Source organism: Lampetra planeri, chromosome 12, assembly GCF_965212315.1.
Source record: "Lampetra planeri chromosome 12, kcLamPlan1.2.h2, whole genome shotgun sequence".
Classification (NCBI taxonomy): Eukaryota; Metazoa; Chordata; class Hyperoartia; order Petromyzontiformes; family Petromyzontidae; genus Lampetra; species Lampetra planeri.
The window spans coordinates 240,793-268,572 of NC_136118.1; the positions used below are offsets into that span (position 1 = coordinate 240,793).

The 27,780-nt window shown below is 50.1% G+C and overlaps 2 protein-coding genes across 11 annotated transcripts in view; one reads left to right on the forward strand and one right to left on the reverse strand.

Annotated features, from left to right (window-relative positions):
- The first annotated feature begins 18 nt into the window (after window positions 1-18).
- Window positions 19-8,253, forward strand: LOC144721459 (major facilitator superfamily domain-containing protein 10-like). Of its 3 annotated transcripts, XM_078599082.1 has the most exons (14): window positions 19-103; window positions 298-558; window positions 1,531-1,672; window positions 1,813-1,909; window positions 2,028-2,131; window positions 2,628-2,783; window positions 2,875-3,060; window positions 5,598-5,706; window positions 5,903-6,014; window positions 6,286-6,394; window positions 6,487-6,577; window positions 7,151-7,198; window positions 7,298-7,387; window positions 7,574-8,253. In XM_078599082.1, exons 3-14 carry the CDS (start codon window positions 1,532-1,534, stop codon window positions 7,681-7,683), a joined length of 1,353 nt encoding a protein of 450 aa, XP_078455208.1. In that variant the 5' UTR covers window positions 19-103; window positions 298-558; window position 1,531; the 3' UTR covers window positions 7,684-8,253. The 3 variants fall into 3 exon arrangements, with proteins under 3 accessions (XP_078455208.1, XP_078455209.1, XP_078455207.1); XM_078599083.1 differs by lacking the exon at window positions 298-558 and having other exon boundaries at window positions 42-103; XM_078599081.1 differs by lacking the exon at window positions 19-103 and having other exon boundaries at window positions 165-558.
- ADD1 (adducin 1) overlaps window positions 8,024-27,780 on the reverse strand; it is a 25,766-nt gene continuing 6,009 nt past the window's right edge. For 3 of the 8 annotated variants that reach the window (XM_078599072.1, XM_078599075.1, XM_078599074.1), the window contains exons 2-15: window positions 26,642-26,848; window positions 24,305-24,464; window positions 23,909-24,060; window positions 23,645-23,725; window positions 23,399-23,548; window positions 18,834-18,977; window positions 16,251-16,349; window positions 15,885-16,061; window positions 15,047-15,382; window positions 12,803-12,928; window positions 12,333-12,422; window positions 12,067-12,220; window positions 11,475-11,552; window positions 8,024-10,195 (exon numbers count right to left, since the gene is read on the reverse strand). In XM_078599072.1, the coding sequence (XP_078455198.1) occupies window positions 9,798-10,195; window positions 11,475-11,552; window positions 12,067-12,220; window positions 12,333-12,422; window positions 12,803-12,928; window positions 15,047-15,382; window positions 15,885-16,061; window positions 16,251-16,349; window positions 18,834-18,977; window positions 23,399-23,548; window positions 23,645-23,725; window positions 23,909-24,060; window positions 24,305-24,464; window positions 26,642-26,839 (2,343 nt within the window). In that variant the 5' untranslated portion in view covers window positions 26,840-26,848 and the 3' untranslated portion in view covers window positions 8,024-9,797. Of the gene's footprint in view, window positions 10,196-10,852; window positions 10,887-11,474; window positions 11,553-12,066; window positions 12,221-12,332; window positions 12,423-12,802; window positions 12,929-15,046; window positions 15,383-15,884; window positions 16,062-16,250; window positions 16,350-18,833; window positions 18,978-23,398; window positions 23,549-23,644; window positions 23,726-23,908; window positions 24,061-24,304; window positions 24,465-25,570; window positions 25,830-26,641; window positions 26,849-27,059; window positions 27,079-27,164; window positions 27,405-27,780 lie in introns of those variants that run through there. The other 5 variants (XM_078599073.1, XM_078599076.1, XM_078599080.1 and 2 more) reach the window with 5 other exon arrangements.

Here is a 27,780-nt window from a genome sequence, read left to right on the forward strand (position 1 = left end):
GGGGGCGAGGGGAGGGGTGGAGAGGGGGAGGGAATCGGCACGGGTGCGGGGCTCGAGAGAAGCCGTCGGCAAGTCGCACAGCGCGTCACGCCAAGAAGCCCAGGTAATTGGCGGCTTTGTTGTGAGCCACTGATTGGCTGCGAGTTGTAATTGCCTCGGTGATTGTGCGGGGCTGGGGAACCTGGGGACCCTCCAAGGCACCGGGGGGGGGGGGGTCGTTTGTTCGCGCTCGCGGTTCCAGAGTTTCACCCAAGCAGGGAACTTCCGCGTCGAATATTTGTCGCTGGTACTTCACAGTCGCTCCTCACCACTGTCGTTACATCCGTCTCCGCCGCGATCGCCACACATCAAGGCAGCACCACCCCCACCACCACCACCCCCACCCGCTCCCCCGGACCCTGCCGACCCCGGCGTCGCGATAGGAGCCGGGGTCAGGGTAGCGCGCGCCGACCCGCGACAGAGGCGAGGATAAGAGACGCGGCGCGGAGACTCCCATCCCGGCCTCCCCCCCGCCGACAACTGCACGGACCGAGACTTGTAGTCGCCACGAGGCTTGAGGTGAGGTGATCGGGCTGAGTGAGGGTTTGGTTGAGGTGAGGGAGTTAAGGCGAGGGTGGTTTGGGGTAAGGGCTTGTATTGAGGCGAGGGTTGAGGTGAGGAATTTGAATGTGATTATGGATTGTGTTGAGGTGAGGGGCTTGAGCTTCCCCAGGTCCACTCTGCCGCCCCAGGTCCACTCTGCTGCCCCATGTCCACTCTGCTACGCCGTCACCGGTGTGGGGTCCATGTGGCCGAGCGTTCAGTCTCCACTCTTGACCGCTGTGCGAGGCAGGATTCGACAGAACAATACATTTCCCGCAGAGCAAAGTTTAATTAAGCCCACGGTGGCTAGAAGATGTTAACTACTTCGCCTGGTATACAGGAGGTTGTGGGTTCGATCCCGCCCCTGACGCCTGTTGTATATTTGGAGTTTGCATGTCTCTCTCTGTGGTCGTGTGGATTTTTTTTCTCCGCGTCCTCCGTTTTTTTTCCTCCACGCTTGTAATCAATATCACACGTTTAGAATCAACACGCGTTTCGAGTATCTGGCTGCTATAAAGTTACACATGATAAGCCACTTCGTTGAGCTATAATTTGTGGCCAGGTCGCTTCTGAAAAAGAGCTACACAACTCAGTGGACCTTACCTGGTCAAAGAAAAATATTTTTTTTTAGTTTAGAACGGGGTGAAGCAACCAGGAAATCTGTGTTTGCACAGAGGCCGCCCTTGGTCCAGGCACGGGCGTGACTCGTCAAGTCTCAATGTGTTTGCTCTGCCGCGCCTCGACTCCGAGAGAGCCCTTGGTGCCGGCTCGGGGAAGCGAGCCCGCACTCGCATTAGCGAGCGTCAGTGATTGTAACATTCGAGGGGGCTTGAGCTGGTTGACAAGGGGACACCGGTCCCATGCGCCAGTGATATTTATTGACATTGGCGGGCGAGGAGGGTGAGAGAGCCGTCCTCGTTGCTGTCTGTGCGTGTACCCGCCGGTCAGGATGAAGGGGAACGTGGAGGATCGCTGGGCTGACCGAGTTATCACCGTAGTATTTGTGGCCCTCATTATCGACCTTCTGGGCTTCACGCTCATCCTGCCCCTGCTGCCCTCCCTGCTCGACCACTACGGAAGTGTAGAGCAGGTAACCGCGCCCACCACACCTTTAACCCTTTCAACCGACAGGTGCGCATGCCCTGCCCCTTCTGCACCTTTTGGCACTTGCAATACTGTACCCTCGCCCAGCCCGTGCCCTCACTCTGCCTGTGGGTTGCGTCGCGCCAGGGAGGGTTGCACCAGATACTGCAGGAAGGAGTTGACTGGTTTGCCGATGCTGTTGGGATTCCTGAGCACGAACGCCACAACAGCGTGCTGTTCGGCGGTGAGTGCGCAGACACCCACGTTCACGGCCGGAAGCCATCTCTACGATTCCACACTTGCCCTCTGTATTTGGCATGACCACACTAGCACCACCTGACTGTCCTCGTTTGTGTCGCCAGGGCTAATTGGGTCCCTCTTCTCACTGCTGCAGTTCGTGTCGAGCCCCCTGTTTGGAGCAGCCTCCGACCGCTATGGGCGGCGTTCCATGATGCTGCTCTCCATGGTGCTGTCTCAAACACGATTAATGTTGCTCAGCGCGATGAGTAAACATTTAGAAGTCTTTATCAAAAGATTTTGAAGATAGGTTGGCATGACTTAGCCGGGAGTCTGCTTTGTTGAGTTAACACTTTGACCTTTGCCATGTACTGATAAACCTTGCCCAGCAGGAGTCGATTGGCCAAACAAACCAAAATAGCATCATCTTCCTAAAAGGAGTTGAGTTTCATTGAGAATTTCCTGATTAAAACGGCTATTATTATGAAATGTAACTTGTGCTACTATGCACAGAGATGCCATGCGATTGGATATAGTCTGGTTAATTTTTAACTGTAACCATAGGCAGTGGAGTGTTCAAGTATGCCCGTGCGTACACGTGTGGGTGTGTGCATCTACGACTTCAAAACTTCACATTATCTCAGTGTATCTAACCTGGCACAAGCACTGTCAACATCACCATCACTGAGTGACGATTGGCGGCTGTTGTGTGTGTATACGTACAGGTGGGAATCCTGATATCTTACGGCATCTGGGCCGTGTCTCACAGCTTCGGCCTCTTCCTGGTGTCGCGTGCCCTGGGCGGTGCCAGCAAGGCCAACATCAGCTTGAGCACGGCTATCATTGCTGACCTGCCCCTGCACAAGCGCAGCAAGGGAATGGTAACAAAGGGCAGCCGGACAGGGCAGGCCATTGGAGGACAGTGCAGGAGCCCCTCTTGGTACCCATGTGCGTGTGTTTACGTGTGCACAGGCTTTCGTGGGCGCTGCCTTCTCTATTGGCTTCATGTTCGGGCCGCCGCTGGGGGCTGCGTTGGCAGGCACAGGCAGTCACGGTGCCCTTTTCTTTATGCCGGCGCTGCTCGCTGCTGTCTTCGCCGCCAGTGACATTGTCTTCTTGGCGCTGCTCCTGCCCGAAACCCTGCCGCCCGCTCGGAGGGTAAGTGGTAGGGAGCAGGGACGATGGGAGGTTTGGAGAGAGGAAGGGACGATGGAGAAAGGACATCCTTCCCGGTCACAATGTGTCCACCAGTGGCAATGCTGCAGGAGGGAAGCATTGCATGGTCTCAAGAATAGATAGGACTAGGCAGTCATATGCCCAGAATGGTCGCACCCAGCTCCCAAGTCCTAAAAAAGACAAATTAGCAAACTGTGAAGGCATTAGGCATGTAACCATGCATCGATGCATTGGTTAAAATGCATTCTTACACTCAATTATTTACCACTTATGTAACTGATATGCAAATGAGGACCTCTCAAACATAAGTAGGCAAAAAATGGACATGTAGAGTCCTAAATGGTGAAATTAGACATGAAATTGGCTTCTCACAGACAACCCCCAGTTTGTCAGATATGTCTCTGTCCTCAGAAATGTAAACACAGGAAGTGATCACAGGCTGGTGAGATGTAAGTCACATGTCAGGTTAAGCCAGAGAGGAGACTGATAATTACAGACAAAAAACAAAACAGTTATCAAATATGTAGTTCGTGAGTTAGGATAATTTATTGATATTAAAGAATAGATTGAAAACCCTCAAATAAAATATATTAAATGGCTGTCATGACTTGGCTGCAAGACTTCGTCCTGAAGATAAATAATAGCAAAAACAATTAATGCAGAACAAATTTGCTGAAGGAATATTGCCGGAAGGACATAACTGCAAGACGCAGCTGAATAAAAACTTGATTTGAAGCTTTAGTGACTGCAGGAATTACTATTTGGTTCTTTCGGTAAAGTCACGTATAAAGAAAATAAATAAAATAATAGAGTACGACGTTTCGATTGCAACACAAGCAACTGTTATCAGGTATAACTAAATTTGAGAGAGAGACAAAACACAGACATGGAGACACACAAGCAGAGAGAGACAAGACAGACACACAGAGACACACAACATAGACACACAGAGACCCAATGCCTCTGTGTCGAGGCCTTAAATAGAGAGGGGGGGGGGGCAGAGAGAGAGGTGGGTCTGCTAGGGCAGCTGCTGGAGCAGAGAAATTAGCATGTCAATTAATCCACCCCGAAGCGACCGAGGGAAAGAAGAACGAATGGCTCTATGAGAGCCTGGTAAATTTTAGAGAAATAGTTTGAGAAAACAATTTTTTTTTTGGGAAATGTAATGCAATGCTACACAGAGAGTCAGCTAACACACAGTTAACGCATAGCCTGGTTGATTACGGTCTCCAAAGATTGCTAAATTTGAAGTTAAGTGTGAAATTTGACAAACAGAGACACAGAGAGAAAACAACTTACATCCTCCCCGTAGAGGTGGTTCAAACTTGATTTGAAGCTTTCGTGACTGCAGGAATTCTCTTTAGTTCTTTCGGTAAAGTCACGTGGAAAGAAAATAAATTAGCCGAATAGTATGTCAAAAGCAAATATTGAAGGTATATTGATAAAAAATGATGAGCGACAGCAAAAGGAACACGTGGAACAAGATGCATTTGAAACATATCTTGTTGACTGTTAAGGAAGTGATTGGGTTTAGGCAGGAAACACCTCTAGAAAAGATGATTGCTGATGGACAAGACTGGTGATGGAATGTGCCTAAAAGGATATAAGTTCACTTGAAGGAGTTACATCAATTATGGCATCAGAGGACTGTGAGGAATGGCGATGGTGTGAGGCAGCGTTACATTTAGGCAAATATAGCAAACAAAACGGTACACATTTACATAAAAAAGGAATTCAATGAAAATGTAAAAAACAGGTCGTAAAATAATATATGCTTGAGTTCAATAATGGCGATAGAATCAGTAGGGGGAGTACTTGTTTGATCCCTGCAAGGCAGCTCCCGCGAGTGATATGGGCAGGAATCGGTTGGTGGTCGGGTGATGAATCAGAATATGTATTTATACTGGAGGAATTCGATGAGCTATAAAGCTTTTTTTCACATGTCCAGTAGGGGCGGGTAAGTACGTTACAATATAAAAATACGATAGTCGAGCAGGGTACAGGAAAAGGCAAAAAAATCGCCCAAAAACACAAATAAAACTAAACCATCCCCATCCTACCAGGCAAAGAAGCAACCTGGCCACAAATGATAGCTCAACAAAGTGGCTTATGAAGCAGTCGGCAGTCACAGGCTTTCGCCACTCTCATCCATCCAAACTCGCTTCCCTCACCGAGCATCTCATGCCGTCAGTCTTCTTTATTTAACCAGATAAAATTAACCCGTTAAAGCACATTGCCTCTCTTCAAAATTGGCCACTGTGCAGGTGGCATGCTCCCAATAAACAATCATAAATCTCAAATGAATTAATTGGAAATCAAAGAAATCATTGCCCCTACTGCAAAAACATGACCGTCTAAAAAATAAGTCAAGACCAAGGCTTTTCTGGGCAACCAAGTGGAATAATAATTTTGCCAAGGCAACCTGGGTTATATGAAGATATATCGAATAAACAATATCTTGAGAACATCGTGTGCGTATGCCGAGACATTCTTAGCCCGCTCCTGCCTGTGACCCCTAGGTCCCATCTGTGCTGTCGGGGATCAAGGGCAGCTCTCATCTCTTCAACCCCGTCGCTCTCTTCCGCTTCTCGGCCGTGCAGGAGACCGGCAGAGAAGCCCCCCACAAAGGTAAGACGCAGCCTCCGTTGGCACAATGCCCGCCCCCCCCTTCCAAAGCCCTTTCTCTGCCTCTTATTGGATTCGCAGATCACATGGCAGATCATAAGGCAGTTCTGAATTTCGCCGAACGTTCCATGCGGATTTTTGCCAGCATTCATCATTTAAATTGCTCCTAATGAACTAACGTGGTGCCGATTCTTTCCAGATGTGGTGTCGCTGCGGAGGCTTGGGATCATCTACTTCCTGTATATCTTCCTGTACTCAGGGCTCGAGTATAATCTCGGCTTCCTGACGCACACACGCTTCAACTTCACACGGTACCGACACTCACCCACTGCCGTACGACCTCCCGCACTCACCCACACGCCTGTTTCTATCTCAGTGTACCGTTTATTACCTTCGTGTTAATTTCCTGCAGTCGGCTTCATTTCCTTACAATGACAACTTCACATTTATTCTCCAATGTTGTGATTGTATTGTAGTCTCAACGGCCTAGTGCCTACTTAAAATGGACTGACCAAACGCACGCACATCCATCACTGCCCAGCAGGAGGCCAGAGCAGCCGGTGGGATGTTGTTTTCTCCCAGCATGCAGCAGGGCAAGATGCTGTTTGCGGTTGGAGTTGCCATGGTGATCATCCAGGGAGGATACGTGCGAAGACTTCCCCCGGGGAGAGAGATGGTCGTAGTGCAGAGGGTGAGTGTTTATGCGACCGCACACATGTTCCCATGGCGCGTCACTCACCAACTGCTTTTTTTTTTTTTAACGCTCCTCCCCATCTGCTTCAGGCGCTGCTGCTGCTCATCCCGGCATTCATCTTGATTGGCTGGGCCCCCACGCTGCCCGTGCTCTACGTCGGGCTGCTGCTCTATGCATTTGGTGAGACCGCACAGCTGTGTACGCCAGTCCGTGTCCCACCCTGACAATGATATACTCAGCATTACAATTGCACCATTATCAGAAGCGAGGAACCTGATAATCCATATCACTTAAGCCAGGGGTCAGCAACCAAAATAAGAGCAGCAATTTTTTTCAAATTCAGTACAAAACTCAATATTTGAAGAGCCGCAATGCATGTGAATATGTACATACGTACACACATACATTATGTTCTGAAGCAGTCTGTAAAGAGCCACATGCGGTTCCGGAGCCGCAGGTTGCCAACTCCTGGCTTAAGCTCACGATGCATTCATGGAATCGTGCAAGAATCCATGTTTATAGATGTGTGTGTGGTATAATGGGTTCACATGGCCTGCAGCTACTCCCATCACCTTGATGTAAAAAAATTAATCTAGAATTCACCAAATCGCCATGGTGAATTGCACCACCACTTCCAGGACCCCACACCCAAGTGCACCTACAAACAACTGTTCTACCCAGGGTTGGAACTCTCATGCATGTCTCCCAAGTCTCACTGTGTGGTATCATCTCCCCGTGTGTGCTGTCTTCCAGCCTCGGCCACTGTTGTGCCCTGCCTCACCACTGCTGTTGCTTCCTACGGTGAGCCGAACACACGCACAGACGGGACATGCCACGCCTGCTCTGCCACGTGACACACAGGGACGAGTGGTTTTGCGTTTGGCTGCTATGCGTGTGCAGGCTCTCCCAGCCAGAAGGGGGTGCTCATGGGCATTCTGCGCAGCCTGGGCTCCCTCGCCAGAGCCCTGGGCCCTGTACTTGCTGCCTCGGGTGAGACTTGCACACGATCACACCTCGCTGTCCAAAGCGCTCCGCATTCCACACATGGCTACCGACAGTCAGAGATGGCGTGCAGCGGCGACAACACAGTGATCTGTGTCATGGGGCGGTGCGTGGTGCCCGTGATGCTGTGTTCCAGTTCCAGCTTCTCGTGTGTGGCTGTGCGCGTGTTTGCAGCTTTTTGGGGCACGGGCGCACGTGTGTGCTTCACCACCGGAGCGTTCCTCTTTCTCCTCCCTGTGCTGCTGCTGCGTGGCCTGCACTCTTCTGCCAAGAAATCCAACTGAAGACGCTACCACCCACATCTGCCACAGACTTGCACAACACACGCACACACTCCTGTGGTGACACAGCTGTACCACAACATGATCTGAAGCCTTTAAAAAAAAAACAGAATCCAAGTAGTAAATGGAGCAGGACGGAGGGGCTGCAGCTGGTAGTCCTGGCCCACGGCAGTGTTGTGTCGTGCCTTTGCTACAGTTGAATTATAAGTGCAGTAACTTTTTTATGTAACGATACCGTGGCGCCTCTGAGATGGCATCCCGTCAGAGCAGCAGATTCAGTAAATACTCTTCCATAAGTGAGCACGACTGGCACCGAGCTCAGTAGCGATTACCATACATGCAGTACATTTTATTTTGTTTATTTAATACAAGTATAAGCTGTTACAAGTTAATACTTGCTTTTTTATATGTACTATCAATGAGCTACGTAATGAAACAATGGCATTAGTGCTATGGAGATGAATGTACTGGTCAGTCCTCGACTGAGCGAAGAGACAGCCTGTGCTGACAACTTGGATATTCTAAAACACACTTGTTTATTTCACTCTTAATTAAAACCAGGTTTAAAAACCATTCCAGTCTCAACGAAATGCATATTTGAGTATACCAAGAGCTGCATGTGGCCAAAGGCAGGAAGACTCCAGGTACTTGGGCCTTCTACCAGGCATAGCAGTGGTCCTTGAGTCACATGACCATTGTGGGACTGTAACCCTAAGAATCCCTGGAACTGTGGGATCCGGTCCAATGGGATTGCTGTTCCCATGGACGGAGAAGATTGCCCCTTCAGGAGCAATTCCTCAGCAGCACGACTTCACAGCGCCCAGCATGTGCCACGGTTTCTCTGCCACCGGGTCGTGAGACGCCTGCAGGGTCAAGTGCAGCTGTACATACACGATGTCCTCGTGAAAAAACGCCCTTCAGAATATAGTGTCAGGCAATCGCAACTCGTGTATGCTAATGACTGTGGTGTACCCATACACACAAACAGGATAGGGTTGATATTAGGGATGAGGTTAGAACTGCTGCATAATGTTTCAGAGAAGCAGTATTTTGCACTGCAGGCTAAGCAGCGCTGGTATAACCTGTGCACATGACAGGGCTGTACAGACGGGTGACAACACAAGCCTGTCTATCAACAACTCTGTTACTACACAAGTGCAAGCACAGCTGTGCTGTACTGAGTGGCAAATCCAACAATGAGAGGGCAAATGCTTTTTTTCGGCTCAGAACGCAACGAACTCCACCCTACGCTCCCCGCTGCTACAGCAGCCATTGCTGCCCTCCTCGCTGCTCTACACTGCACAGAAATCCTAGTGGCCAACGTGAACACTCTCCTGGCCATTAAATTCACACCCCGGGTGAGGTTCAGCTGTGAATGGCCAGTCTCGATGTTAAAAGTCGTACAACGGATTTTGCAGTAATGTTACGCGTTGCTAAATAAGCAGCATTTTTTAATATTGTTAAAAATTCATCTATCCTAGATAGTAATACAAATTTAAAATTAAGAGAATAAAAATCAAAAATAACTTGACATGAGATGGCTTCTTTTAGGCTACTACGACAGGGGCTGCAGAATTGAGTTGTTTAATTTGGCCTGCTCGGGGCGCCTCCATGCCCGGGCCACTCACTCGTTACCGCACCAGCCGAGAAGGCTGGCACAGGGGGACAGCACCGGATCCCTCTCACCGTTGCCATTCCATGCGGATGAGGGGTCTTGTGGCTCTGGAGCTGCCCCACCAGACCGAGCGCTGCCATGCAGCAGAGTTAAAACCACGAAAGCGCAATCACACTACACAGACGCACAGCTACACGTCACTACACACTACTCAAGGCTCTAACACTGCCTTTCGCTATAAATACCTAATGTTTTTGTCACAGCTTAAAATTGCCAGTTATCAGGATTAAGTAAAACGTAAGCATAACAATGAGTTTCTCTAGGTACAGTACAAAAACATGAGTTAACGTGAGCGTTGTCGCGAACTGCAGTTTTAAAAGAAGCGCAGAGCGATGCGATGATGCTTCCACCCTGGGAGGCGGCGCCCGGCCGTGGGGCACGAGCCCCGTGGGGCACGAGCCCCGTGAACATCGCCTCCCTCACAGGCCGACACACTCACACCTCAGGCCTCGGCCTTCTCCTTCTTCTTGTTCATCTTGGCAAGAAAGGAGGGCGTGCGGAACTTCTTCTTCTTCTTGGAGGGCGACTTGGCCGGGGAGGCCTCAGGGGAGGCCTCCTCGCCAGGGCTGGAGGCACCACCCCCCTCGACCGAAACGCTGCTCAAGCGTTTCGACAGCGCCTCCTCGTCGGTGGCCTCATCGTGCTGGGCAGCAGGCGACGTGGCCGCCGAGGGCAGAGTGAGGGAGTGCGCCTGGGTGTCGCTGTGAGCTGGCTGTGGCTTTGGCAGGGTGTGAGGCTTGGGATGGAGCTGGGGCTGGAGCTGTTGCTGGGGCTGGGGTTGGGAGTCTCCAGGGGCCTGGGCAGCGTTGGGCTCCCACGCCTCGGAAGGTTTGTCTTGACCTGCATGGGCAGCGCACGCAATTACCATCTCTGTTCGAATGCCTCGAGCCTCTGGCACAAGGGGCAATCGGGAGAGTTTTGAGAACGTGATATTACTGTCAACGCGCATTTTACGATTCAATCACAGTCTTGTTATCACAATATATTTATACCCGGAGATCCCAGGTAAATGCACCTTTGCATTTTGTTCTCAAAACAGTTTGATCACACCTCTTGCCGGATTTTGTTGGGAAATGTAAAATGGTTTCAAGGAAACCTGGGTTGGATATCCCAAGATCACACAGGAATGTAAATTTCAAGTCAAATTTCTGCTCGGCCTTCATTTGAGTGCCACCATCGCCCAAGATTTGTATTGATTTTACAGCTCAGTGAGATGGGGGGGCACGAACCCCCCTGTAGCGTGTGCCGCAAATGCTGGCAAATCACGTGACAGGGCACTGCTCTGCGAGGGAGGTCCCGTGGCCAATCCACGCACGGGGGGGGGACACACACACGTGGATTCTATTCGGCGACGGTGCCATTGTCACATCTCGCTTCACCGTGGGCGGCCCCAGGTAAAAGGAGAGGGGAGGGTTGCTTTGCCCTCCCCGGGCCATAGATTAGCCACTGAACGAGACACATCTTTTGAGAGTAACAAGTGGCACGCGCCATACTTACTACTCCAACAAGAACTCCCTACTGGGCTGTGCTCCTGAGTGCGAGTAGCAACGCAAGCAAAAGGATGGCGGTTGGAGGGAAGACAAGACAAGCATGGGGGGGCACATCAGAGGTCAGTTTGAGTACGCTCACATCACCGCCATCACAAGCATGCCACCACCGTCACAAGTATACACACATGCTTTAGTAAGGTGCACACCGATCCTGAGGTGTTGAATAACAAACAACATCTTGAACCAGCGATGTTCAAACAACAATAATGACGACTCAGGAGTATGTGTGGGGCCCCAGATTTTTGGGAAATTCGCAATCGACATTTTTTTTCCATCAGTGCCAATGACAAAATCTGGGGGCCCTTGTGATGAATCAACACATCAAACAAAGAGCTTCACACATCACTGGCACAACACATCACAACCGTCCCTATCAAATGCGTTGTCTGCAATTAGATTGTGCACTTTTGAGAATGGTCAGTGACGAGCGAGAATTTTGCATGTCACAGGCAAGCCGTGTACACGCATGTTGGATGCATGTCGCGGTATGCGTTGGGTATTTGTTGGATTGAGGGTGTGCACTACAAAGGTGTGCGCGGTAGCAAGGCGTGTGGGCGTGCATGTGGTACCGTCGGCCTGCTTTGGAGGCGTGGCCGGCAGCACCGGGGCCTTCTCCTCCCCTTGCTCCTCGTGCCTCTCGTTCAAGTCTGCCAGGCGACACGTCACACGGGGCCAACAAGTGATGCGTTAGTTCTGCCATCATCGGCTATTTATTTAACGAATGCTTTTACACGTGACTGTCACACAGTTAGAACGCCAGATATGCAAGGTTTTATTTATTCATCATCGGCTATAATCCACTGCTGGATAAGGATCTCCCCAAGCCACCCCCCTCACAATCCCGCGACGTAAAAATCCATCCAGCTCCGACACAGGAACTGATTTGATCACTCCATCTGTGAAGTACGTCCTTTAGAGCTGCGTTTCCCTCATTTAGCTATCACTCCGTCATTCATTTTTGCTACCATTCTTGCTCACGGTGCATCCTGCCCAACACACTCTTTTTTAACGGCGATTACCATGTGTCTAACGTGTTTTTTTCTGATCGAGGCATTGCAACGAGTCTCAGTGTCATTCTCAGCATGCACCTCTACGTGCTTTTGTCATCCATGTGCCTAAATAACCGAGTGGCCATAGCAATGGAGATAATGGGTTTTCAACCTGCGCCGCCAGGTTGCTGCTTGCTTTCCACCTCCCGCCGGTACTCCTCGATCTCGCGCTCGCACGACTTGCGGAAGGGGTTTGGCGGCGCCGTCAGCTTCACGTCAGTTTGAAACTCCTTAACGATGATGGCCTTCGATGCCGCCAGCACCTCCTGCACGCAACAAAGCACCATCAGCAACAACCCCCCCCCCCCCATCGTGATCACACGCGAGCAGTGTGAACGTGGCATCACGCATTCAAGAAACCGCAAGCCAGCGCCTGACCTGGCCCTGGGGTCGCTCGATGACGGCACCACACAGGAGCTGGGACTGTGGCCCTGCTGTCTTCACGTCGTGCCGGTAGTGCTCACGGATCTGTATACACGTGCACCGGCATGGGGTGGGGGGGATGCCCAGTGTGGGAGGTGGGAGATGTTCAACGTTGGGTGTGGGAAAAACAGAGGGACACAACGCTTCACCCAAACTGGCTTTGCAAACAAAGATGTCACGGAGTGCACATGCGTGCAGGACTGCTGGAATATTCACTGACTGTCGTACACACTCGCACACAAAACACAAATTCACATAAACAAGCATACAACAACCACCATTCACCACTTAGCGGTGATGTCACTCGGCTATGGGTTACACTTACCAAAATGACTAGTAAATGCATCACCTGCGTATATGCACGCAGGTACACTGGCATACGCACACAGGCACACGTCCGTGTGTACGTGACAGAGATGGCATACCTTGTTGCGTGTCTCCAGCACCTCCCGTGGGTCGGTGCCAAGAGGCACAAACATGTTGCTGTCTTCAACCTTGAGGGGGGCACCGCCCCCCCCAGCGCCCTTGGGTGGATCTTCCGCCTTGAGCCACTGTGCGGCAGCCAGGGGGGCGGCTGAGGTGAGCATTACTGCGCACACAAAACAGCGTGCCGTGCGTGCCAAGGGGGGCGTGGGCCCCACCGCCGTGCATCCTGCATGCCTCGTGCTTACCGGCCAACCCTGCATGGAACGAACTTAAACCTCGCTCCACCAGCAGCCATGAGGGCCGACTCTGTCTGGTGATGACTTGCCAATTATTTCGATAATTTCAAAATACAAAGCAACAGGCGAGAAGGAAGCTATTACAGGATTACAATCTCGAGCCATCGTTGCTTTTAGCAAGCATGCACATAAATGAAAGATAATAACAAAAAAAACTGAAGTGGTATAGATATTATGATTGTCATGCTGCATTTTATGTGAATACTGAATATAGCTTGGGCTCGCAGTGTCCGGTCAGAGGCACAACGCCTATCGTGCCGCTGAGCGCGCATTACAGCGCCCCGAGACGACGTCCCCACTACTTAAACGGCTTCGAGCACCTGCAAAACACGGCGCGCGTTAGAACACGCGGCACAGCAGCACAGCAACGCATCATCGGACGTCGGCGAACTGCACCGACGGTAATAACGAGCACAGCGACACCCATGCAGGGAAGAGGCGGGGGGCAACACGGCCACCATGCAACCCCGCCCCCCCCCTCGGCCCCGCCCACGCGTGCAGGCCCTGCCCTCGCCCCCCTGGCCACGTGCTCGGGCCCGTGCGTGCGGTGGTTATCTCTGCCCGATTTTTTTCTAACAAGTGGGTCAGCCAGGTCAGCCAGGCCAGCCAGGCCGTGTGAATAAAACAGTGCAGTAAGAGCCTTTGCCTATTCAAACACTGCAAGTCTAGCGGGGCCCCAGGCCCATGTGAGGGCACGAGGGGGGAGAGGCAACAGGAAGAGTGACGCATAAGTAGCCAGAGGAGAGGGTGTGAGAAAGAGAAAGTGAAAGAAGTCGTGAGAGGGGGAGAGAGAAAGGTGGCGATAGCAGGAGAGGGAGCAAGAGGCAGTGAGAGGAGAAAGATGTTGGGAAGAGGGAGGGAAAGAGGAAGTAGAGATGGACGGAGAGCACAGAGGAAGAGAGTGGGAGGGGAGTTGCCTGCACGGGTGGGAACACGGACCCCCCCCCCCCCCCCACATGCGGGACACCGCCACGACCACATACACTAGGGCACGAGCAAGGGTAAACGGAACAATGCAAACATAACAGAAAACAAAACATAAAAACACAGAAGTGAAACACAAAGATTGACCAAAGATGCAGGTTCTTCCATTTTCCTTCTCACGAGGGCTCGCTGTACATGCCCGAAGCCCCCACACCTAAACCAGAATAGAAATACGAGACCGCAGTATCTTAATAGAGAAATTATGACATGCAAGTTTTACAATACACTCATTAAAAAGAAACTGAAACAATGAAACAAAAATATACCCCAGGGTGCACGGAGGGCAAAATGAGCGTGCGGGCATGCAGCTGGCAAAATAACCCTCACTTGCAGTCACTCTCGGGGTCACAAGACGGCAAAGCCAAGCGGCGTATTCACGGCACCGCCGGTGGAGAGAAGGCAAGGCCGAGCCGCTACCCCGATCCGATGGCATCGTACGGTGGGGCGGGGGTCATCCCGATGAGTTGGGTCAAGTTTAAAAAAGAGTTCCATTCAGCAGTGGCGAGGGCACAAACCGTCATAAACATTAAAATATGTTCTCGTTACCAACGAGGGAATTAGACACGGGAGCAAAAACTCGCCTCACTCCAGGCTGAGGGGGGGGGGGGGTGACCAAGAGGGCTTTCGCTGGCTTGGGTTAGAGTTCAGGTTAGAATATGGGGATAACGTTAGTGTTAGGGTTAGGGCTATGGTTAAGATTAGCTCCAGGATTAAGGACAGGACACGATGTGACAGCGCCGATTTGACGAAAACAATTGGCACTGGCAGCCAAGACGGCGCTTATATTATGGATGAGCGCACCAAGCAATGTAATCTTCCTCTCAGACATGGAGCCCGTCCCTTCACCCCGTGCCTCCACTCTACCAGCGGCCAAGCTCACAGTGACACCACCAAGACGGACCAGCATCAGCAGAAGCACTAGTAGCACAAGCAAAGTGTAACAAGTTGTAGAGAGGAACAGACCAAGCAGTTTGTGATACAGCTGGGCACGCAGACACCGGAGGAGAGGGAGGACGCCAGCGCGGGGGTTCGGTGTGTGTTGGGCGCCCACACCTTAGTCTTGGGGGCGCCCGCTCCGTTGCGCTGGTCCTGCGTGACCTCCACGCGCATGTAGGCATTGGGCGAGTTCAGCCAGCGAGTCTTGTCGCGCTGCTGCCGCGCGGCCAGAAACTTGAGCGGCGAGTGCACCATAGAGTCATCATCGAGCCCAAACGAGGTGGCTGGGATTTCCACCTCGCCGCGCTGGCGCGGGCGCTCCCTCATTACGGGATTTCTGTACGCGTAACCTGTACGGTAGCCCTGCACATGCGCACACATACACAAGCAGACACACAGCGCCATATCAGCCCAGACGTTCTGTCCCCTATGTACTATGTAAACAAATCCGCACGATCGATTGCACATTTTGATCCGCACTGCGAACTTCATCTCACACAGAAAACAATTCTGCTTATGAAGAGGACACACATTGGCACAAATGGATGTTTCAGTTTTAAGTGCAGTATAAATCTAAGTTATGGATGAGTGCCATTACATGTTTGATCAATTGACACCATGGACACATATCGGGCAATGGCACATCAGCCAATGGCCCTTCTTCCTCAAAAAAAGACAGAAGCCAGGGATATAGATTTCTAAGAGTTGGAGACTGCACCTAATACCAAGGGGCCTTAATTATATGAGTAACATGATAAAATGTTGCTAGTAGATTGCATTGTGGGATTATTTGTTCTCTAAAATCTAGTTTAGGTCATCCACTGTTGCTTCCTTCGCTCCGCTTGCCCTCGTCCTCGGGACTCACCATGCTGTCCATCATGCGCATCAATGCCTCCAGCTCCTGCTCCCCGACGCCCCACGTATGCAAACCAGCCATGTTCACGTTGCCGTGAGTGACGATCCCTTGCGTACGCGCCCGCAGCTTCTCCTCATCGAGCAAGATCACGTTGTCGACGCTTCCGGCACTGGCCAGTGTGCGCACCTGTCGGAGGAAAAAGGGGTGGGGGGCACGGGGGAGTGAACCGCTGAGTCTTGGTGGGGGCACGCATTGGCTGCGTGGGGCCACAGCGTGTCCAGATGCAACACCGGCCGTAGGCCCGGCACGCTCGCGCACTCGGTGGGTGGGGGTCTCACAAACCCGGCCCCGGCCTTGCGTATCTCGCACACTCACCTGGACCTCGCAGGCCATCACGAGGTTGTATAGGTAGTGAAAAGCCTCCTCCACCGTTTCCCCCAGTGCCACCAACCCATGGTTCCTCAGAATCAGCACCTACAGCCAGGAAGCAGGGGTTCATCACTCCACGGCTACAAGTCGATCGGGTATTGCATGTAGATGGTACCCACTCACACACGTGTTTCATCGCTGCAAAGTCCTCACGGCCATGCAGAGTCCCTATGGCCCAACACTGGGCTGATCGTCTGTCGGGTCACCGCGCACCGCGATACAGTGATACCATGACACATCGCACAATGTAAGGTCGTATTGTCTATCAAAATATAATTTCATTGTTGGTGATTTTTTTTTTACACTTTAATCTTGTATTTTTACAAAATGTTTTTTTAACACAATAGTTAATCATTATAAATGTCTGCATTATGCATGAAACATGCTTGTGTTCCTGCATCCCTACTTCGTTGCCTACACTATTGCGGAAGTCCGTTTGAATATTTCCTTTGTAACCGACAGCACTTGCATTATAAGCATTACAGACTGTAAAGTTTAATAACTAAGCTCAGTGGGCCTTAACTGGTAAAATAAAATAGTTTATTCGTTTTTACAAGTAATCTTTATTCGTGCTGAAAGTACAGCAAAGCTCAAATGACCGTTAAGGTGCTCATCTTCTGTTTACAGCCACAAGAAAGTCATGGAAATTCTAATTTCGTACGGCCCGGTACTGTCTCTCCACAGGACAACCACTGTTTACTTCCCCATCAAGTGACCATCATTGTATTGACGCTAGAGGGATGATGGGCTGCGTCAACCCCCAACCAGGATTTGAACTCGGAACCCGATTGTGAGCCGCTCGCCCTACTGCCGAGACACCCGGGCCGGTTATACAGAGCTATGGTAATGTAATATCACGAGAGTCATCGTATCGTGACAATAAAGCGAGGGAAAAAAGTATTTGATCCCCTGCTGATTTTGTACGTTTGCCCACTGACAAAGAAATGATCAGTCTATCATTTTAATGGTAGGTTTATTTGAACAGTGAGAGACAGAATAACAACAAAAAAATCCAGAAAAACGCATGACAAAAATGTTATAAATTGATTTGCATTTTCATGAGGGAAATAAGTATTTGACCCCCTCTCAACCAGAAAGATTTCTGGCTCCCAGGTGTCTTTTATACACGTAACGAGCTGAGATTAGGAGCACACTCTTAAAGGGAGTGCTCCTAATCTCAGCTTGTTACCTGTATAAAAGACACCTGTTCACCAAAGCAATCAATCAATCAGATTCCAAACTCTCCACCATGGCCAAGACCAAAGAGCTCTCCAAGGATGTCAGGGACAAGATTGTAGACCTACACAAGGCTGGAATGGGCTACAAGACCATCGCCAAGCAGCTTGGTGAGAAGGTGACAACAGTTGGTGCGATTATTCGCAAATGGAAGAAACACGAAAAAACGTCAATCTCCCTCGGCCTGGGGCTCCATGCAAGATCTCACCTCGTGGAGTTGCAATGATCATGAGAACGGTGAGGAATCAGCCCAGAACTACACAGGAGGATCTTGTCAATGATCTCAAGGCAGCTGGGACCATAGTCACCAAGAAAACAGTTGGTAACACACTACGCCGTGAAGGACTGAAATCCTGCAGCGCCCGCAAGGTCCCCCTGCTCAAGAAAGCACATATACATGCCCGCCTGAAGTTTGCCAATGAACATCTGAATGATTCAGAGGACAACTGGGTGAAAGTGTTGTGGTCAGATGAGATCAAAATGGAGCTCTTTGGCATCAACTCAACTCGCCGTGTTTGGAGGAGTAATGCTGCCTATGACCCCAAGAATACCATCCCCACCGTCAAACATGGAGGTGCAAACATTATGCTTTGGGGGTGTTTTTCTGCTAAGGGGACAGGACAACTTCACCGCATCAAAGGGACGATGGACGGGGCCATGTACCGTCAAATCTTGGGTGAGAACCTCCTTCCCTCAGCCAGGGCATTGAAAATGGGTCGTGTATGGGTATTCCAGCATGACAATGACCCAAAACACACGGCCAAGGCAACAAAGGAGTGGCTCAAAAAGAAGCACATTTAGGTCCTAGAGTGGCCTAGCCAGTCTTCAGACCTTAGTCCCATAAAAAAAATCTGTGGAGCTGAAGGTTCGATTTGCCAAATGTCAGCCTCGAAACCTTAATGACTTGGAGATGTGTGCAAACCTGGTGGCCAACTACAAGAAACGTCTGACCTCTGTGATTGCCAACAAGGGTTTTGCCACCAAGTACTAAGTCATGTTTTGCAGAGGGGTCAAATACTTATTTCCCTCATTAAAATGCAAATACATTTATAACATTTTTGACATGCGTTTTTCTGGATTTTGTTGTTGTTATTCTGTCTCTCACTGTTCAAATAAACCTACCATTAAAATTATAGACTGATCATTTCTTTGTCAGTGGCCAAACGTACAAAATCAGCAGGGGATCAAATACTTTTTTCCCTCAATATATATGCTTCAGCAAGGCCACACATTGCAGGCCACGGGCTCCAGCGTCACGGCGGCGTTGCAGGCGTCGCCCCCATCGCTACCTACCTTGCTGGTCGGGCCAAGGTTCTTCTGCAGGTTGGCCTTCTCCTCATCATCGACGAGAATGCCCTCATAGTCGTGGTATGTCACCTCTCCCAGTATCATGGCCTCCTGTGAGATGGGCAGCAGCCCACACTTCATAGCCGACACCTGTGAGTGGGCAGCATCAACCACAATGATGGGGTGAGTGGGTGAGAAGGTTTGTGAAGTTTGTGAGATTTGCGAGGAAGTGGTTGAGTAGATGGGTGGGGGGTGAGTATGTGAGTCTGTGGCAGTGTTGGACATGCCCATCAAGCATTTTGTATCAATTAAAAAAACGATTACACATGCAATACAGTAGTAAAATTGTGAAACCATCTGCGTTGCTACACTGAACATAAAAAGCACCACACACATCTATTCTACGAATACAAGAACAAGCATTATAATTAGTGTGTAATTTATTCATCATGTGATTATTAGGTAGATGGGTTGCCAATACAGCAGCATGCTTACAGTGGTTGGGGGATTGTAGCTGCCAACACTGGCCGTGGCCAACAGAAGGAAGGAGCTAAGACATCAGTGAGTGAATACAGCAAACCCTCTCTATCCCATACCTGTCAACCCATACGGTTTACCTGTATTCTTGTACAGGGAAATTGAGTTTTCAGGTCCATACGGCGTACAGCCATTTTCAATACGGGCAATCATATATGTTTTGTCTATTTGTGTATCTCCCTTGTGATGGGACTTTGTAGGATGAACGCTGAGATTTATAAGAGCACGGAGTGACCAATAATGTCTGAATTTGTCTGTAATAAGGTAGGCACTGATAAGGGGTTGACAGGTATGCTGTCCGTGACGGTTACATTGAACACGCTCGCGAATGCAGAAACCTTGTTCAAATGGGATAAATGGGGCTATGTTCCTGGTACTATTCAACATAGGTGATAAATGATAAATGTTTAATAGCAATTACTACAATAAATACATAATTTAATATAAAGAACACTTTTTTTATTACGTTTTATGATGACGCTTTGACGATGAAGGAGGTAGTGGTGAGGAATTCAGGAGGATGACTCCTCGGGAGATGCAGGTGTTTCATAACAACGCCACGCAGTTGTTATCATTTTAGCACTCTGGGGCGGTAGCGATAGATGCAACACTTTCCCTGATTGCATCCGTGTTATTTTCAAATGGACCTTACAGTCGACTCGTTTATACCAAAATGTATAAACGAGTAGACTAAGTTCGTATGAAGTAAAAATGCAAAATAGCGAGTTCCGAGTGGGATTACTGCGAGACTTGAGGACTAAACGGGCCGCCGACAGGGGGTCGTGCCTAATCTTCGCAGACAAGTTTCAAATGTATTAACATTCTGCACGCACCTGTGGGTGGTCTGGCACTAGGTACACCCGCAAACACTGGAGTCCGGTGGGTCGCGAATAGGGAACTAGTACACATTTATCAGCTTACAAATATGTGAAAACTCGCAAATCCAGAACTCTCGCATAGTGCGGGTTTACTGGACTTGCAAGTCGATGGCCCAGCCATGTCACTGAATACAGAGATTTATAAGGAACACGTGCAGTACACAACAGTGGCCAACAGGGGGGAGTTGTGTTGTGGAATGTTAAGCAAAGTTTAACATTCCCAAGAACAGATAATTGCGGTCATGATATAATTTGATTAAAAAAAATGTTTTTATACATTTTCAAACAAGGATGGTACATGATACACATATGTACATAGACAGTGATGGGTGAATGAATGAGGTGGTAAATGGGTGAATTCATGTATGCCTGGTTTGAGAGGGTAGATGGATTCAAGGAGTGATTAGATGGGTGGGTTAATACTGGTAGGAACGAAGTGGACCAGACCACCAATAGATTAATGTGTCCGTCCGTCCGTCCGTCCGCGTTTGTCCGTCCGTCCGTCCGCGTTTGTCCGTCCGTCCGTCCGCGTTTGTCCGTCCGTCCGTGTATCAACATCGCCCCCTACTGCAAACACTTGGAATGACCCTGTCTGACAAGATGGCCGCCCGCTCCCCCTGCGATATGTGAATTAAACAAGATGGCCGTCGCTTGCGGCGCATCACGGCAAAACTTTAAACTTCGCTTCAAAATTACTTTACTGAAACGCAGCACGTTTATTTAAAAAATTACGTTACTGAAACGCTGCACGCTTTTTAACACAGAGACAAGAAACATTTATTAACACAGAGACGAGATACATTTAATCGCCTTATTTGTGCACGAAAAGCACGGCACGAGGCCTAGTGCGGCAGGCTTCGTGAGGCCTAGTGCGGCAGGCTTATTAACACAGAGATGAAACGCAGCACGTTTATTTAAAAACAATTACTTTACTGAAACGCAGCACGTTTTTTTAACACAGAGACAAGAAACATGTATTAACACAGAGACGAGATACATTTAATCGCCTTATTTGTGCACGAAAAGCACGGCACGAGGCCTAGTGCGGCAGGCTTCGTGAGGCCTAGTGCGGCAGGCTTATTAACAGAGATGAAACGCAGCACGTTTATTTAAAAACAATTATTTTACTGAAACGCAGCACGTTTTTTAACACAGAGACAAGAAACAATTATTAACACAGAGACGAGATACATTTAATCGCCTTATTTGTGCACGAAAAGCACGGCACGAGGCCTAGTGCGGCAGGCTTCGTGAGGCCTAGTGCGGCAGGCTTATTAACAGAGATGAAACGCAGCACGTTTATTTAAAAACAATTATTTTACTGAAACGCAGCACGTTTTTATAACACAGAGACAAGAAACATTTATTAACACAGAGACGAGATACATTTAATCGCCTTATTTGTGCACGAAAAGCACGGCACGAGGCCTAGTGCGGCAGGCTTCGTGAGGCCTAGTGCGGCAGGCTTATTAACACAGAGATGAAACGCAGCACGTTTATTTAAAAACAATTATTTTACTGAAACGCAGCACGTTTTTATAACACAGAGACAAGAAACATTTATTAACACAGAGACGAGATACATTTAATCGCCTTATTTGTGCACGAAAAGCACGGCGCGAGGCCTAGTGCGGCAGGCTTCGTGAGGCCTAGTGCAGCAGGCTTATTAACACAGAGATGAAACGCAGCACGTTTATTGTTGTTGTTGTGCATATTGGCAGTGGTACCTGACTCGGCTGAATCTGCAGCCCGGCAGCGGCAGAGCAGAGGCAGCGAGAGGCCTCGTCGCTGCTGCTATTCACTCGCTTATAGTTCTACCGTGTTCACTACATCTGTCGTGTTCACTACATCTGCTGTGTTCACTACATCTCTGCCGTGTTCACTATCATCTCTACATCTCTGTCGTGTTCACTATCATCTCTACATCTCTGTCGTGTTCACTACATCTCTGTCGTGTTCACTATCATCTCTACATCTCTGTCGTGTTCACTATATCTCTGTCGTGTTCACTATCATCTCTACATCTCTGTCGTGTTCACTACATCTCTGCCGTGTTCACCACATCTCTGTCGTGTTCACCACATCTCTGCCGTGTTCACCACATCTCTGCCGTGTTCACTACATCTCTGCCGTGTTCACTACATCTCTGCCGTGTTCACTACATCTGCTGTGTTCACTACATCTCTGCCGTGTTCACTATCATCTCTACATCTCTGTCGTGTTCACTATATCTCTGTCGTGTTCACTATTATCTCTACATCTCTGTCGTGTTCACTACATCTCTGCCGTGTTCACCACATCTCTGCCGTGTTCACCACATCTCTGCCGTGTTCACCACATCTCTGCCGTGTTCACCACATCTCTGCCGTGTTCACCACATCTCTGCCGTGTTCACCACATCTCTGTCGTGTTCACTACATCGTATTCACACGCAAGTATTTCTACTTGTGCTGCAATCTTTGATTATTTAGCTGCTGGCTGCATGTTTGGTGGCGATGCTACCGTTATAGCAGCACCAACTGCGGTTGGTTCTGGGTCCATGGAAACGACGCTTTTCACTGCGAGTATGTAAAGGGTTCCAGCAGCAAATGCGGTCTCTGTTTCAGCAAGCATCTTTTCAACGTGGGCGTCCAGACAACCATTGGGGTCTTCAAAGTCGTGGTTGTTTTCGGTATCCATGTCGTGCGCGCGAATAAAAACTCGAAGTGCCAAACAAACACTGCTCAATGTAGTACTGTTATATGAATATGCCAAACGCCCGTTTATTCAACTCTATGTAGACGACATAAAATGCACCAAGGTGCCGTTTACTCCCTCTATTTTATTTCACCTTTATACTAGTAAATGCATTCGAGTTTCCCCATCTAAGGTCAATTAATCTCAGATGTGATCGTTTGGAAATGAAAGACTACGAGTCTTTAAATCTCACAGCGTTTATTGTCAAAACAAACACTTTTAATTAACGTTACACTAGAATACAGTATTTTTTTCTTTAACTCCTCTATACCCGGTCGATATCCCTGTACCGGTACTAAGTATTATTCCTACCAGCCCACCCCGCAGGGTCCTGTTTCATGAATGTGTGAGTAAGTGGATGGGCGAGTGAGTAGGTAAGTGCTGTGTGTGCGACTGAGGGGGCGTGACGAGATTACTTACGGCCGTGCCGGCAGGTGTATGCACGTGGATCACACATTTGATATCGGGCCGCGCGGCGTAGATGGCGGAGTGCAGCGTGAACCCCGCCTGGTTAATGCCAAGGTTGGTGCTTCCACGGTCAACTATCTCACCCTGCAGGTTCACCTTAACCTGCACACGCGTTAACAGCACCGGCAAAAATCTTTAAACAAACAAATAAAACATATAGCACATGGGAAGGGCTTCAACTGAGATGTGAGCTCTTACCAGGCTGGAGGCTGTAACCTCGCTGAAGAGGAGACCGAATGGGATGAGCAGGAAGTGCTCCTGCTCCTTGTTCACTCTCGCCTGCACACACCACATGGAATCAGCAACACAACACGAGCCAACATCTCAACCACACCGCACGGGAGAGTGTCACGCCACACCGCGCACTGTCAGGGTGGTACAAGCCGTGGCGCTAACACCAAGGGTGAACCTGTGACGCCCTTGGGCAACGAGCAGTAGTGCGGTGGCCATGTTGAGGCTCACGCTGAGATGGTTGTATATGAGCTGCGACCAGCCGTAGAGGTCCACCAAGCGATAGACGGCCGCCAGCTTGCAGCGCAGCAGCTTCTCCCCTTTCACGTAGGTGCTCGACTCGGAGCCACGCAGGTCATTGATGGGGATCACCATCCCGACTCCTGCTCCACAACCCGTCCGGGGGCAAGGCGGCAGTGAGGGCGGCGAGATTGGGGCAGGAGGGTGGCACGCAACACATCCACACATGTGGGACACCGTTAAGGACATCACCCTCCACGTATGAGTCAACCCCCCCCGTCCAACTAATTAAGGCCATGAGAGGGGAGTTGCGGTGTTTCCTGCAGCAGCATAACATCACCGGCGATTGAGGATCGTGGTTGTGCTGTGTTGTCTTGCGTGCGTTACCCATGTTGAGCCCCGTGATGCCGCTGGCCGAGGGTGTAGGGCACGGCCCAGGAGCTGTCAGCATGTAGTCTGCGATCTGCTGCAGTGCCTTCAGCCCGGAGATGTCCTTTCCCTTCTTCATCGTCTCCTGGATCAGCGATTCCAGCTCATCCCGGAAGGCCTGAGAGTGACAAAAGCAACAGAAAACAAAGAGGTCTTTCAACGGCTTTCAGCAGAGTGTAGGCCACCTTTTCCCTCTTGTGATGTTGCTGCCCTCAAACAAACGAGGTCCTCCCTTCACCCAAAATCAGCGAGGGTTGTGGAGGAACTTGGCAAGAACCCAAAAACATGATTGAATGGAGCTCTTCTATTTCTGGATAAATACCAGGAGATCTCCGTTGTTTTAAGCCGGCGAGCAGCACAATGTACGGCTCACATTGTTGGGCCCCCACCGTCTTTAAACATAACCACGACTTGGCACACAGTGAAGGAGTTTCAGGCATTGGGCAAAGAGCCTGAGACCACTCGCTACAAATGCGGTTTAGGTTACAGCTGTATGCATTTCCCTCACAGATGGGAATAGCCTTGGAACTAAACATTCCTTGACAAAAACTAAAATTGCGCAATATGTAGCCACAAAAAAGAATATACAAACACAGCAAACCACTCACCAAGCCCAAGACAAACACCCAGGCCCCGCCCGTTACAGCACACGCCAAAAGCACAAGGTGCCATGGAAATATCTCAAACAACCCCTTCATCGCCGAAGACAGAGTGGCCCAATGAGCGAGGTCAATGTTTTAAAATGGAACGAGAACAAGATGTATAAAAATGTAACAACGCTGTAAAGAGGGACTTCTGAGCACTTTGGGAACACGAACTGCAGCCCCTGAGAGTCACTCAGCGCAAACAGGACTTGGTGAATGGTTAACCTTGTAACCTTGCGGTGCAGAGTTCCCACTGCTTCACAGGCACCACACTCCCCAACCCCAACTCTTGGCACAGATCAGCACCGCAGCCAAGGGTCAACACCATTCACATGGCTATGCTGCCGCAGGGCACCGTGAACCAGTACAGTACAGCACGTCCTCCCCCAGCTCCAATCGCAGCAATGTGGACTTTACACTGAATCCGGAACCCAGCCACCGAGAAGCGCACGATGAAGACCCAAAGCCACAAAAAACAAGAGGGGCTCCCTCTAATAGGGCGCATGGCTCCGCATTCAGATCCCACATGGGGGCTTCGGGCCAATTCCGTGTAACGGCAGCCATCCCCCCTTGACCCTACCTGCTGGAGTCTCAGCGCCATGGGGGAGTGACGTGGGACGATGAGCCCTGCCTGAGCAGCACTCAGTGACCCGCCGTCGAGTGCTCACAACCCGAGCGGAGATTTTTCGTTCGTGGGATTAACAGCAACGCACGCCACTCTCTGGCCCCTGTGCGGTGACACCTTGATCACCGTTGGGCAACCGTTCGCCAAGAACGTAGCACAGGAAGCTACAATGCGCAGTGTCGCAGCAAGCGAGCGATGCTCAGGCAACCTCCCAAGCACAGGCAGGCACCACACCGAGGCACAGAGTAGGCGGGGAGAGGAACGGGGAGGGCGGGACACGTTTCAGCCCATTAATGTTTGATAGAAAATGGTTAGTGGCCATTAGTGACAGGCTCCAGGTTTTATTCCGCCAGTGTGGACTCCAGTGATTGGCTGAGTGGGATTGGGCGGGGGGTGGGTCCCTTGGGGTCTTTGAGTGAGTCACAGGGTAGGGGAGGGGAGTGTGCCGTTTACGCAATGACATCACTGGCCATTGCAACACCCACACCAACGCACTCGGCAATACCGATCTTCTGGACACACAAGTCAAACGTTTTGCATATAAGAGGGTTTGTGTGTAGCATGGTGCAATGTGGCGGCGCATGACATGGCACCGTGTGGTGTGTGACATGGCCCTCGGTTACACGTCGGCAGTATGTGTGGTGCAGTGCAATGTTTGCCTGTGGCGTGTGAGGTAGCGCCGTGTTGTGCTGCGTGGTGCGTGATGTGGTGTAGTACTTGTATGAAATGTGATCTGATGCTGTGCGGTTCTACATACTCTGTGATTTGATGCTGTGTTGTAGAATGTGGTGCTGCGTCGTGTAATATGGTGTGGTACAATTTGTGTGTGGTGTGTAGTGGTGCGTGCAGTGGTGCGGGATAGTATACGTGTAGTGTGTGACCCGGTGCTGTATGGAGCAGTGTGGTGTGTGCAATAGTCTAGTATATGTGTGGCATGTGATATGGTGCTGTGTGGTGTGTGCAGTGGTGTGGTATAGTATGGGTGTGATGCCAGACTGTGTGCTATCCTGTGGCTCGACGCGGTACCGGGCTCTGCAGAATGACAGACACGCGCTTGCGCTGCTCCATCATGTTGAAATCCTGCCGCAGGTCGGCAGCCATGTTTCGCTCGCGGAGGAACTCGGGGTCATCCATCCGGTCCAAGTAGCTCTCTCTGGGGGGCTCTGCAGCCACGGGCGCCACCTCCACCACCCCGCCTCCCTCCTGGCCCGAGTCCCCGTTCATCGTTCTTCACTGCACGCACACATACATACACAAAAAATTCAACCCATCCCTCCCCCCCTACCGTACATTTACCCAACATGGGCTAAAGCACATAACCACTCCCAGTCACAGCTGCAACCTTGCTCACAGCGAGGGGCAGTGTTATGCAGCAGGGGTTATAGCGCAGCCGTGGGCAGTGACTGAACATGAATTGTCCACCAATTACGATGACAAACCGCACCGCGTTGCTGATGAAGCAGCTGTAAACCTTTACAGATGTGGAGGATAACGAAACAATAAAACCTGCCTGCAATAAATAACGTAAAGCAAACAGAATTGCGTTTACCGATTAAAATGACTCTGTGAATGATCTTCCATCTCTAAGCCAATTTTATCAGGTCAGTACAGGGCTGCCATCCCCATAGTCGGTCTACACAATCAGAAATGCTAGTTCTGCAGACAAAAACAAATCCTGAGCAAAGTGTAGTTATTTATTAGCGTTCGCCAGACGAATATAACGCATGTGCTGTTTAATTTTACTGCCGCCAAAACGCCAACCCGCTCTGTCTCCAGGCCAACCGTTTGTGGGGCTGAGAGCTCTTACAGGGCGAAACGAGCCAAGTGGCGCTCGTGATAATCATCAACGTTCGGCTCTGGATATAAAACAGACATGTGGAAACCCGCCGGGTAAAATGGAACATTACACAACGCCACGCGAGACCCCACCACAGTTTCTGTTTCCCCACGGTTAGGCTGCGCTGCGATGCTGCTAGACTCTCCAAGAAGATCTCATCCAACCTCCATCAGTAGACGCCTTTCCGGCCTCGTACCATGCCGAGTAGAATTTTATTTATTCTGTCTGTTTTCTGTTATCAACAGTAGGCGGTGTTTCCGGCACCCTATTTATTACCACCAACCCGCAATAAGCAATCTCTCATCCAGCCTGCGATTTTCTTCCGCTT

Coding starts and splice junctions, on each gene's coding strand:
- LOC144721459 (XM_078599082.1), top strand. CDS start 1,532: ATGAAGGGGAACGTGGAGGATCGCTGGGCTGACCGAGTTATCACCGTA. Junction 1,673..1,812: donor ACTACGGAAGTGTAGAGCAG/GTAACCGCGCCC, acceptor GCGTCGCGCCAG/GGAGGGTTGCACCAGATACT. Junction 1,910..2,027: donor CAACAGCGTGCTGTTCGGCG/GTGAGTGCGCAG, acceptor TTGTGTCGCCAG/GGCTAATTGGGTCCCTCTTC.